At 33.9% G+C, this 12,551-nt stretch overlaps 1 protein-coding gene and 1 long non-coding RNA gene across 3 annotated transcripts; one reads left to right on the top strand and one right to left on the bottom strand.

The window, feature by feature from the left end:
* Window positions 1-233: 233 nt before the first annotated feature.
* Window positions 234-2,108, top strand: LOC147406514 (uncharacterized). 2 transcript variants are annotated; one of them, XR_015176489.1, is made up of 3 exons: window positions 234-611; window positions 1,640-1,878; window positions 1,961-2,108. It is a non-coding gene; the product is annotated as an uncharacterized LOC147406514 (long non-coding RNA). The 2 variants fall into 2 exon arrangements; XR_015176488.1 differs by lacking the exon at window positions 1,961-2,108 and having other exon boundaries at window positions 1,640-1,948.
* A 135-nt stretch (window positions 2,109-2,243) lies between these two features.
* Window positions 2,244-7,143, bottom strand: LOC147406513 (serine/threonine-protein kinase 52-like). Its single transcript, XM_086434590.1, has 6 exons — window positions 5,163-7,143; window positions 4,397-4,518; window positions 3,830-4,026; window positions 3,551-3,725; window positions 3,004-3,135; window positions 2,244-2,909 (listed from the first exon to the last, which is right to left on the bottom strand). The coding sequence occupies exons 1-6, from the start codon at window positions 5,416-5,418 to the stop codon at window positions 2,700-2,702; spliced, it is 1,092 nt and encodes a 363-aa protein (XP_086290716.1). The 5' UTR covers window positions 5,419-7,143; the 3' UTR covers window positions 2,244-2,699.
* Between the last annotated feature and the right edge of the window lie 5,408 nt (window positions 7,144-12,551).

The following is a 12,551-nucleotide window of genomic DNA, read 5'->3' as shown; positions in this document are numbered from 1 at the left end:
AATTACCATTTCGTGAGCTGAATATGATGAAATTTCGATTCTGGCTAACTATTCATTTTAATTCCAAAGACATCACAACAAAAATAATTGCTTTTAGCAACACATTTTTAGCGGCCGCCAAAATAAGCGTCACTATAGACACGGCTGCCTGCGCCAAACAAAACGAAATTTCGCTAAAAACCTGTATCTCCTTGTATCTGCATATTTTGTGGAAAAAAAACACACACACACACACACACACACAAACTCTCTCTCTCTCTCTCTCTCTCTCTCTCTCTCTATATCAATTTCTTCTCATTTGCTCTACATCTAGGAAAAAATTGAGAGAAACCTCTCAGGGCTCTCATTCTAACAGGAACGATGATATCTCCCATCGATCTCTCCCCTCTTATATTTCTTGAATTGATTTCAAAGATTTTTTCAATTCAAATCGATTTCAGCCCTATTCTTCTTCGATTTTGAGAAGGTGAAGTTCATTTCAACCCCATTCATATTCGATTATGAGATGGTGAAGCTCGTTTCAACCCTCGTCATCTTCTATTCGGAGAATGTGAAGCTCATTTCAATCATATTCATCTTTGATTTCGATAAGGAACTCGTCTAGCAAACCTGTAAGATCTTAAACAAAAATCTTAGAATCGACATTTATTTTTCTTTGAATTTTTATAAGTTTTTGTTCTGAATTGGATTGGTCAGATAATCACTTTAGATCTTTTGCTGATATTTCGATTGAGGTTGTTCGATTTGAAGTGTGCTTTGGTTGCTTTGATTCGTAGAAGAAGAAATCTAGTTTTGCTTGATCTATTTGTGGCGTTTTGGTTGATTTTGTTTCTCTCTTAATATTTGTGATTTTTTTTGTCAAAATTTTCAATCTATTACATCTGCACGTTGATGGACGCACTAACATTTTCAAAAAGCTGCACTAGAATTTAAAAACCATGTTATTTAGAAACTTATTTGAAAACAATTTGTTGCTATAATCATCTTAAATTTACTCATCCAAAAAATAACATTTTTAAATATAAATTTTAACTATCAAATCTAAAAGCCATATCATTTCAATTTTTTAATTTTCAAAAAACATGTTTGTTTATGTTATGTAACAAGAATTATGGATCCCACTATCATAATGTAACATCAACACATCATTGCACTTTTATAATGACCTTTTTAAAATCGAAACATTTCTCAAGAATAATTACAAAATTTAAGTTGTTAAGTAATGTTGTAATTTTTATTTTAAATTTATGAGATCTTGATTTATTTTTTATACTTCTCTTGGGTTGATGGAAATCTTTGCATTTATGTTGTAATTGTAGAGTTAGGCCATCTGAGTTTGTCTTACCCCTTTCGAAGACAATAACATGTAATGAGGAAAGGGAAAGAAAATGTAAAACAACACAAAAACAAGGGATTAAATAACTATTTTATTCTGATCAGATGAGCAGAGTAGCAACTTTGGACTGAACACAATTTTTTTTTCATTATTATGTCATCAGAGTACATTCATTGTGGTGGTTATGAATTGTCTGGTTCTATGTTGTTCTGATTTCGATCTAAAAGAATTATCTTCTACCCTTTTAAAGTTTAGATTTTGTAAAATTCTTGCTTAACAATTGAGTAAATGCGATGGTATCAGAATTCTCGTTCTGTTTGGACTGTTATGGGGCTTGCAATTGCGCGATAATTTTGACTTGGAGATTATTGAGAACGCCAACGGGGCATCAAAGAAGGCGACAGCCTAATCGGGAAGCTTTGACAACAACTAGTGGTTTTGAAAATGCTCATTCAAATCCAACAGTTGAGGTCTCGTCTAGAATAACTTCAGAAGATTCGAAAGCGCAACACGTAATTGATGAGTTCTTCCAGCCTGTAAAGGTGTCTATAGTGTTTTTATACTTAAATAAATTATATATTTATATTGAATGAATTTTGACGTCGTGGGTTATCTATATTGCAGCCAGAAATTATATGATGGAAGGAAGGTATTGTATTCCCTTTTTATAACATGAAGCTCTTGTGAGTATATGTTAAATTGTTAGCTTCTTCAGTTTTTGATTTCAATTCTTTTAGTGTTGGGCAAAACTTAATCTAAACCTTTAATTGTAGAGGGGTGTCATTTAGACCTGTGCGACCGTCCACATAGCCGAAACAGGTATATATAGTCCGAGATTTCAAAATCGTTTAGGCATTGTTTGTCACTCAAGAAAATCTATCCAATTAGCATTAAAGTTAACCTAGCTTCGGGTTTATGACAACATGGCCAAGGAAAACCCTTTGAACATGTGTTGCGGCCAAACAGACCCTTACTAACCAAACTCTCCCAAAAATTCATCCGTTAGTCTTTGAAAATCCATTACAGAGCATTTGGAGAAGAAATGGATTTGCTCTCTCACTCTTCCTAGATATCAGAAAAAAGAATAGAATAATTGTCGAACAAATGTTATAAGTCTTCCATAAAAAAATATGTTATTTGCATTTAGCCTTCAGAAGTGAACAAAGAAACTTTAAAAAATAATTTACAAAAACACAAAAGAAACCTTTTCATCATACAAAAAGAAAAAAAGGATATTAGATGTTCCCAAGGTCCTATAAATCTATATCCACCATCATATCTAAATCTGGCTGCTCTAAAATCCCAATTCCCATAAATACATATCCACATTCCCCCTATTCTATAAGAAGGAATGATTCTTCTTTCAAGGTCCTCGGCACTTGCGGAAGCAAAAACAACCTCCCTGACGCTGATCAAGAGGGATCATACCACCACCCTTGGACGTGTCGATGACCTCCAACATACTCACCACCTCATCCATCTCTGGCCGCTTGTCCGGGTTTCCATCCCAACATTGCTTCATTATATTTGCTAGAGAACTCGGGCAACATCGGGGTATATCCGGTCTCAAATTCTGTAATTTTTCCAAAGTTTAGTTTTGACATACACTCTTGGTTTTGTAGTAAACAAAAAAAAAAAAAAAAGTACGAGACAATGAAAAAATGTACCTGTCGGACATCTGATGCCATATATGCGACATTGAGACCAGGATATGGCATATCACAGCAATATATTTCCCACAAACAGATGCCAAAACTGTACACATCACATTTCCTGTTATATGGGTTACCCTTGACGACCTGCATAATCGACCACCCAAGTAAGCTAGAGTTTTAAGAGAAAAAGAAGATACTTTAATCCAAAAGCCTCAACCACCTAAGAAAGAGAGCTGCTATTAGCATCCCACCTTTTACTTATTACACCCCGATTTCTTAAATTATTTATCACCCCAATTAAAGATTAAAAGTTAAAACACTCTCAAACAATTTCAGTAGTTGTTTACGATTATGATTAGGCTCATATAAAATCCTAAACCAATTTCTAGTGCACAATTTATTTTTATTTGGGGTGTAATAAGTAAAAGTAGGAGCTGCCAATACCAGCTCTCTTAAGAAATGGGCCAACCATAAAACTTTTAAGAGAAAACAATACTAATGCTATTGGTTGTGAAGCAAACTCAAGAGGAGGAAAACAGATTTGAATATACATATATACCTCAGGAGCCATGTAACCAAGAGTCCCAGTCTCGCCTGTCATCTCATTAGGGTTTTGAGCCTCAACACGAGCAACCCCGAAATCAGAAATTTTTACAGTGCAGGTTTTATCAAGAAGCATGTTCTCCGTCTTGACATCTCTGTGGACAATCTTTTTGGAGTGAAGATAACTCAACCTACAAAAATACAGAAGAATTGCATTTTTAAATTCCAAATCGACACATTATAGAAGATAAATTACGACAGACTAAAACAAATGAGGAACGTAAAGGAGTCTAACCCTTGTGTGAGATCTAGTGCCAGTTGGACAACTACTTTGAAAGCTAACTTCTTTCGCCGATTCTTCATGAGGTAGGATTTCAAGGTACCGCCAATAAGATATTCAACGACTACACAACAAACATTACTTGGCATACCGATGGGACCCTTTTCGGTTTGGATGCTCAGCTCTGTATTGCCCATAGTAGCCCCTATAAACTGCAAAAAAGGGGTAGAACATAAATGTTAAGAGTCGGTGTTCAAGCAACATCTGAAGAGGTTCTAGATTGTACAAATTCACAAAGTGAAACAAATGATGGTGGGATGAGGATCTGATGCTAGTTGACCATGTGAAGGAAAATACTGAAGTGATTTCTTTCGACACTTCCCTCAACTCTGCACACTACCACAACAGCGCAGTGTTGGAGGAAGAACCCGCTAAATTTGTATACTCTAGATACTATGCAATTAAGTCAAGATTAAGCAGTTTTCTTGTACAAAGTGCTACATCCAAGAACTTATGCTGCTCAAATTCCTTTTGAATTCATTCAAGGTGAAATAAAAATTCGAGAAAATATAAGAAAGTTACCTTAGCTACATTAGGATGATCAAGTTTATGCCAAACAGAAACTTCTTGAGAAAAAGCTGTTCTAAGTGAAGAAATTTTTGCATTTGTCCTTTGGCCCTCTTCCCCCAAGTCAAGCAGTTTAACTGAAAACCAAATAAAAAGGAAGGAGACTTGATGTTAGCAAACTCTAAAATACAAATGTCGCTTTAAAATTGAAATAACAGACTGTTAATTCTCTACATAATAATTGTTAGTTAACCAAGTTCACACCATGTACTAACATCAATTAATTTGTTCTCGGATCCAATGTCGTAAATCATGATTCCAAAAAAGTAAATTCATTAAGGACCAGATATATTAACCACTCATGAAAATTAATAAAAACAGAAAAATGAACACTGTTTGGAGAAAATGTACAAAGAAAAGATAAGAATTCAAGCAGAGGGCAAGAACATTGACCCATTCCATATAAACAGTACAAGGCCTTAAATAATGGTAGACATACCAAGCAATAAGATCAAAGATGAATATAGGGGAAAAAACACAATTGGGTATCCTAAATTAATCCATACATGTTGAGAAAATCCAAATGGGTACTCAAAAATTTAATTGGTATACTAAGATATCCAACAATAATTAAAAACTAAGCCAATAAAGGTTGAAAAAAAAAAAAAAACCCCATAATATCTTTAAGGTAAACCACCCAAAAGTAGGAGAAAATTTGAAAAACATAAATAAAGAAAGGGAACTCTGAAAGCAGAGGTTTCTGTATCTTAGTCTTATATACCTGCGACGTCTAGGCCATCATAAAAACCTCTACGAACAATGCCAAAGGTGCCTCGAGCAATAACACCCTTAATAATAATCTTAGTGGAATCAATTTCCCATTCTCTCTTATTGACCCTCTCTCTCTCTTTCCTTTCTTCCTTACTCTTCTCTATTGTCCATGCTCGTATCATAAACTTTTCAAGTTGATCATCCAACTTCTTTAAATCTATCTTATCTGCCCTAACAAACCCATTACCACTACTTCCCTTCATCATCTCTCTCTCTCTCTCTCTCTCTCTCTCTCTCGATCGCTTTAACTTTGCACCAAAGTTCTCTTACTTATAGTCTCGATAGTCCACATGGACGTGTATATGAATCTCTCCTTCTTCAAGTCGCATAAGGATACTAATCCGACTTGAGGAAGGATTTGAATCCTAAAGGAAAATGCTGAAATGATACAAAAGCTGACACAAATGATGGGGTGGCGCTCATATAACCGTAGATGCTTTTACTCGTATCTCGAGGAAAAGAATCTACGGTTATTGGTTCGCCACTACATCTTAGAATCCTTCCTGAAGTAGGATTAGAATCCTACAACATTTGTTCACGAATTTTTACGTAGTAAGGGTTTGTTTGTCTCCAACACAGATCCAGAGGGTTTTCCTCGGTCATGTTGTCGTAAACCCGAAGCTAGATTAACTATTTTTAAATCTCGGACACACAGGTCAATTTTTAATGACACCCCTCTACATTTAGGGTTTAGATTAAGTTTGAAACAAGACTTTGGAAATGAACACTGTTGTACTCCCAAATTTAAATTGAAATACAACAGTGAAAACAAATCAATTTTTTATTTTTGTTTTAATGTTCTTAGAATTGTATGTCCCATAAACATGTGACACCTGATCATGTTTTTTGGGTGTCGCGTGGACATGCCCTTCATACAAATAGATGGTTCTTTAATCCATGTAACCTCATCTCATTTATATTTGTTTCATAAAACATAGTAATGGATCCCACTCTTTTGTCTTTATTTTTATACAACACAAAAATGTATTTTAAGGATTCTTTTATCCTTTTTCTCGTGTTCTCTTTTCTAAAGATGCCCTTAATTTTATTGTCTTTCCTCTTCACCTTCTAGCTAAAAAAATCCCTTCAATTATCTCTTATTTTTAATTATACCTCCTTCAACTTTATTATCTTTCCTCTTCTCTCCTTGTTTTAATAATAACCCTTCCAACTTTATTGTTTTCTCTCTTCTACCCCTTTTTAACGCCAAAGAGATGGTTGGTTGCCAAATTTTTTTGGTAGTCCCTTGATCCCAATTTCGAACCTCTATATACATAGAGGGTTCTTGAAATCTAGAGTATCTTATAAGTATTTTAAAGCTAAAATTTATTCAATTCCCTCGGAAATGGCTTTTGTGTTTATTTGAACCTCTTAATTAATTAATTAATTAGCATTTGTTAAGTTTTTTTTTTGATAACTGGGTATCCTTGTAGATAGCGGGCATGGCCTGTATCTAGGCTTTTCCCATGGTCTTGTCCAAGGACTAATCCTAGGGCATGTGCAACGTCTACACATCACATGCACTAGATAAGTGAGGGTACGCCCTCGCAGGTGGCCCCTGAAGGAATTAATGCTCATACTGGGTATTAAACTCATGACTTATAGGCTTGCATCGGTTATTGGTTCGAAATTGCTACTGAGCCAACCCTTTGGGGTTTGTTAAGTATTAGCTGGTGTACTAATAAAATCTCTCATGTACAAATGGCTTGGAGAAACTGATATCTTACTTGTTTATTATATTGACTTGGAAAGGGAGAAGATGCAAAATTTATAGGCACAAACCATTCTTGAAGAAGTTAGAATGTGTTTGATTTTGTTGGTTACAAATACTCTCAACACTCTCTTCGTGTACTTTCTCTCACACCAAACATAATCTGTACTCTTTTAGTTCTCATCAAATATTATTGGCATGCAAGGAGCCAAAAATGTAAGCCCTCCATGCTCAAAATTCTTCCGACTTGGGCAACCAGACAAGTGCAACACTTTGTACACTTGGGCAGTCTATGTGTTGAAAAAAACTTCATGGACGATTGTATATAAAATTACCTAAAACCAACACTCTTTACTCTAACTTTGCAACAAATTTCTCTTACTTATACTCTCGATAATCAACATGGATGTGTATCTGAATCTCTCCCTCGAGATACACATATTCTATTAGTGCCATGTATCTGGATTAAATTAAATACAATTATAATTTTTTTTTTAATTGTATTTATCATAAATTTTTTTTTTTTTGATATTATGACTGATGGGTCCACGAGAATGACAAGTGTAAAGTTGAAACTTGCAAAATGAGAAAAATAAATTGAATTCAAACAAATATATGGATTTTTTTTTTTATAAATCTAATTTAGGTTTTATAAAGTTCTTTAATTTAATGGAATGGATACTTTTCAAAGAAAGTTCATCAATCCAAATTCTATTTTGGGAAAAAATATTTTCTGCTAAAGAGTTTTCATATAAGATTTTTGACCTTTTTTTTAATAGATAAATGACTTTGGAGATTTGAAAGCCATACTGCTAGCTTTTAGAGGAGGGATACATATATATTAGTAGCACTTATGGTTGCTGTAGAGGGTATTTTTCGTAATACATTAGACGGGGACACGTGGCACATTGGGATTATAAAAGAGAGATACTGATTTCCAACATCTGAGAGCATGAACATGATCCTACCCATTAAATCCACAAAAATTCGGAATACGTGGAGACTTGGATAATCTAACTAGTAACACTGATGACCAACAAATAGATGTGACTCTAAAAATCAGATGATGGAAGGTGAGAACAACAAAGCAAGATCCAATCAATCAAATCCCTGGAGAATCAAGGATTCGACAATGATAATAATATAAATTCAAAGGATAAAGGAGAAACCCTAACTAGAAGGGATATACTAACACAAAATGAGGGGCAAGTTCTTTCCTAATCAAAAGGAACTACTAAAATAATAAAGGAGGAAATTTAGGAAGGAAATCAATGAAGATTCTAAGGTTTCACCCCGTAAATACATGAATAGAGGCATTAAAAGGTATGTGATTCTCCTTTTCTAAACTCGACACTACTTTTTATATGAAAGTTCTAACTTGAGTGTCTGAGAAGTGTTATTGCATACACACCCAAGAGAACAAGAGGAAGGAATCAAACAAGTTTTACATCTACGCTTACTATGTTTGGAGAAGTGTTATGAAGGTTCATTGTTATTTTACTCAATGGAAGATAGGGTTTGATTTTGGAGGATTAAGTAATGTGGTGACAATGTCCTCAAAGACGAGTTTTCAATTTTAACTTTTTTTTTATTTTTTATTTTTTTTATCTTCTTGATGGATAAGAAGAACCAATTGATGAATGATTATTTCATTCAAAATGGGGATGACTAGTCTTGCGATTTTCGCTTCACAAGGAATCTAAATAATTGTAAAATGTAACTAATCTGCTCAACAGTCGCCCTGATATTTCTATTTCTACCTTGAAGCATGACTATGGGTTTGGACATGGAACATAAATAGTTTATTCATGGTTAAATGCTTTTAAACCCATTTTTATTTGGGGATCTACACTTATTTCTAAGGAAACTTTACCCAATTCTTTGAGAGATCTCAAATTTATCGGTGTAAATACACATTCCAAAATATTTAACATATCACTCTTTTTTTTTTCCAGTTATGGTAATTATTATTTATTTTTTAAATGGTAAGATAACAGGGGAAATTTGGTTTTTCACCTAATTAATATCAAGGCAGTTGCAGTATTTAGTCTTTAATCGTTTATGAAACAAACTTATTTATCAAAAGTGATTATTTACTGATTTTGTAAATAATTTGAAATGTGTATTGTCCCGGGTGAATAAGATGACTTCTACGCATGTTTTAGTAACTCACCCTATTTCTAAAGTAATCTTCTCTGCTTGGGAAGGAATCTATAGTAACTTTTTCACTATTGACAATTTTATCTAGCATAAATTAGTCCATATCAATCCATGTTGCATGAATGAAGTAATTGGAGTCTATAAATCACCTTTTTCATTGCAAGTTGGCTTGTTTTTATTTGGACGATAGTTTTCCAATCAATTCGGGACTTACTGGATTGGGTAAATTACCATTTCATGAACTGAATATGACGAAATTTTGATTCTTGTTAACTGTTCATTTTAATTCTCAAGATGTGAACATTGATATCGTAGGTTTTTCAAGTTTCACAACTATAAAGTAGTTAGATCAAATTTTTTTTTTAAAAGTTGACAATCCTGTTAGGTATAAAAGTGATGGTCTTGCTAAAAATTAGTTAACGTGCGAGATCATCACTTTTATAGCCAACGAGCTACTTTATATCTATGAAATAGTCACTTGAAAAAATCACGTTTAGAGAATGAAATGAATAGTGTGTCGGAATCAGAATTTTATCAAAAGTTGATCACGTTTTGAAAATTTTCTCTACTTGATTTTACTTAGGTCAGGATTTGAGTTAATAATTCGGACAATAGTGGTTTCTATGATTGCGAGGAATTGATTTTCAGAATTCTTTGAAAAAAAATGAATTTATTGAAGAAGTGAATTCATCCATTTGATTGCATCTAGGAAAATATTAAAAAAAAAAAAAAAAAAGAGAGTTTGGGGATGAAGTTAATTATGAAGTGAACTTAAGTGGGGAAAAACCGTTTTCTGAGTGGGGAAAGGGTTAGGAAAACACTTTCCCTCCCACAGTGGAAATCAATTTGGAAATAAAAAATTGAACTCCAATGAAAATCATATTTTCAAGGTTCCCCAGCATGTTCCATGCACAATCATAAGGAACCCTCATATATTTTTGGATTGATTTGGAGGTTTCATTATTTGAGATTTGGTACACGGGTACAGTGTGATGAGCTCACTGCTGAGAGCATTTATCAATCAAATATTAATTAAATGAGTCGTGCTTATGAAGAAAAAGCAAAATGATCAATTATTTTTTTCTTTAGGAAATAAAAATTTGTCAATAGACCCTATTCCAATCTGTGGGTTAGCTCTTTCTTGAATAAGTGTAGACAATCGGATTAATTTTGCACATAATATTTCTCGTTTTCTCTCTATGGGGTACCATATATTTACCCCAATGCAGCTAGCTTTGGCTGTGGTTTTAAAAAAATTCCAAGACTCAGATGAATTGGGCAAGTTATCCCAGACTTGGAGGCATCAAGAAAGATGGTCAAGATGATTTATCGGATATTATGAAATATTAGCTAAATTTATGACAACTTGGCCGATTCAAGTGGTTTTCCATTTTGGGATATGTAACATTCAACTTTTTTAATGATTTAAATGTTTGTAATCTATTATCAAAATAAGATTTTGCGACTTTAAACAAAAGGTAATAATCTTTTAAATATATGATCAATCCAGCTCCAAAATCCTAGGGGGGATAGTGTCCCTAATCGCTAGCAATGCCAACTTATCTACCCGCCTACCATTTATTTAGATGCCCATGGGATCCCATTCCTGCTAGATCGATCATCGCGTGCATGTCCTCCCAAGCCCATTCATGGTTGATTGGGCCGACATAGAGGAATCCTTGCAGCTTGATTTCCCTACTCATGCCCATGATCCATGGGAGTGGTGTCTTGATGGAACTTGACTTTGATATGGTGGCGTGTGACATTGTGCTTGAAGCAACTCATTGAAATGAAATTGAGATTGCAGCTGAAGACTGAGTTGTGTAAGAATATCCCCATAGATGGCGCCAATCTCTATGGGTACATAATGTGGTCCAACTCCTTGATCATGGTCTCCTCCGACGATCCTCTTCTCCTTGATCTAAGCCTTTGTTGATTATTTATTTATAAAGCATACAAATCTTTGATCTGCTAAGAAAAGGATTTTAAACAACGCTTTTTTAAATAGACATCACTCTTATAGACATCATTTAAAAATTAATGTTTAAAGACTTTTTTTTAATAGTTGTAACGAATACTCGTCTTGTTGTATCAGTTGCAGGGATGCTGACATGTGTCTTCACAGAAGTTTCCTTTGCTGAGCTTGCCATTTGTAGAGACAACATTGCATTCTGTTTGTATGATTCTCGGTTGGAACAGGTCTCGAATCGTTTGTAATCCTCTAGGGTTGCTGTACTCATAAATACACTCGACCAGCCTCAAATATATGAATTTGCTAACATCAAATATATAAATGAAAGCCATTTCCAAGGGAATTGGATAAATTTTAACTTTAAAAGACTTATAAAAAACTCTAGATTTCAAGAACACTCTATGTATATATAGAGGTCCGAAATTGGGACCAAGGGACAACCAAAAAAATTTGGCAGCCCACAACCTCTTTCGGGTTAAAAGGGAGTAAAAGAGGGAAGACAACAAAGTTGGGCGGAGTACTATTAAAATAAGAAGAGAAGATGAAAGATAATAAAATTGAAGGGGGTATAATTAAAAACAAGGGATATTTGAAGGGATTTTCTTGGATAGGGTAAAGAGGAAAGACAATAAAATTATGGTCATCTTAAGAAAGGGAAACACGAGAAAAATGATAAAAGAATTCTGAAAATACATTTTTATATGATATAAAGATTAAGACAAAAGAGTGGGATCCATCGTTATGTTTTATGAAACAAATATAAATTAGATGAGAGTTACATGGATTAAAGGATCATCTATCTGTATGAATGGCATGTTCGTGCGACACCCAAAGAACAGGATCAGGTGTCACATGGTTATAGAACATACAATTCTAAGAACATTTTTAAAAAAAAGGTATTAAAAATTGACTTGTTTTCACTGCTGTATTTCAATTTAAATTTGGGAGTACAGCAGTGTTCATTTTCAAAGTCTTGTTTCAAACTTAATCTAAACCCTTAATTGTAGAGGGGTGTCATCTAGACCTGTGTGACTGTCCACATGGCCGAAATAGGTATATATAGTCCGAGATTTAAAAATCGTTTAGGCATTGTTTGTCACTCAAGAAAATCTATCCAATTAGCATAAAAGTTAAGTGTTTACGACAACATGGCCAAGGAAAACCTCTGAATATGTGTTGCAGCTAAACAGACCCTTACTAACGAAACTCTCCGAAAAATTCATCCATTACTCTTTGAAAATCCATTACAGAGCATTTTGAGAAGAAATGGATTTGCTCTCTCACTCATCCTAGGTATCAGAAAAAAGAATAGAACAATTGTCGAACAAATGTTATAGGTCTTCCATAAAAAAATATGTTATTTGCATTTTGCCTTCAGAAGTGAACAAAGAAACTTTAAATAATAATTTTAAAGAACAGAAAAGAAACCTTTTTATCATACAAAAAAAAAAAAGATATTAGATGTTCCCAAGGTCCTATAAATCTATATCCACCAT

Source organism: Akebia trifoliata, chromosome 3 (genome assembly GCF_017979445.1).
Source record: "Akebia trifoliata isolate Shusen 1 chromosome 3, ASM1797944v1, whole genome shotgun sequence".
Classification (NCBI taxonomy): domain Eukaryota; kingdom Viridiplantae; phylum Streptophyta; class Magnoliopsida; order Ranunculales; family Lardizabalaceae; genus Akebia; species Akebia trifoliata.
Note: the sequence above shows the minus strand (reverse complement) of the source record. Positions and strands in the feature narration are given on the sequence as shown.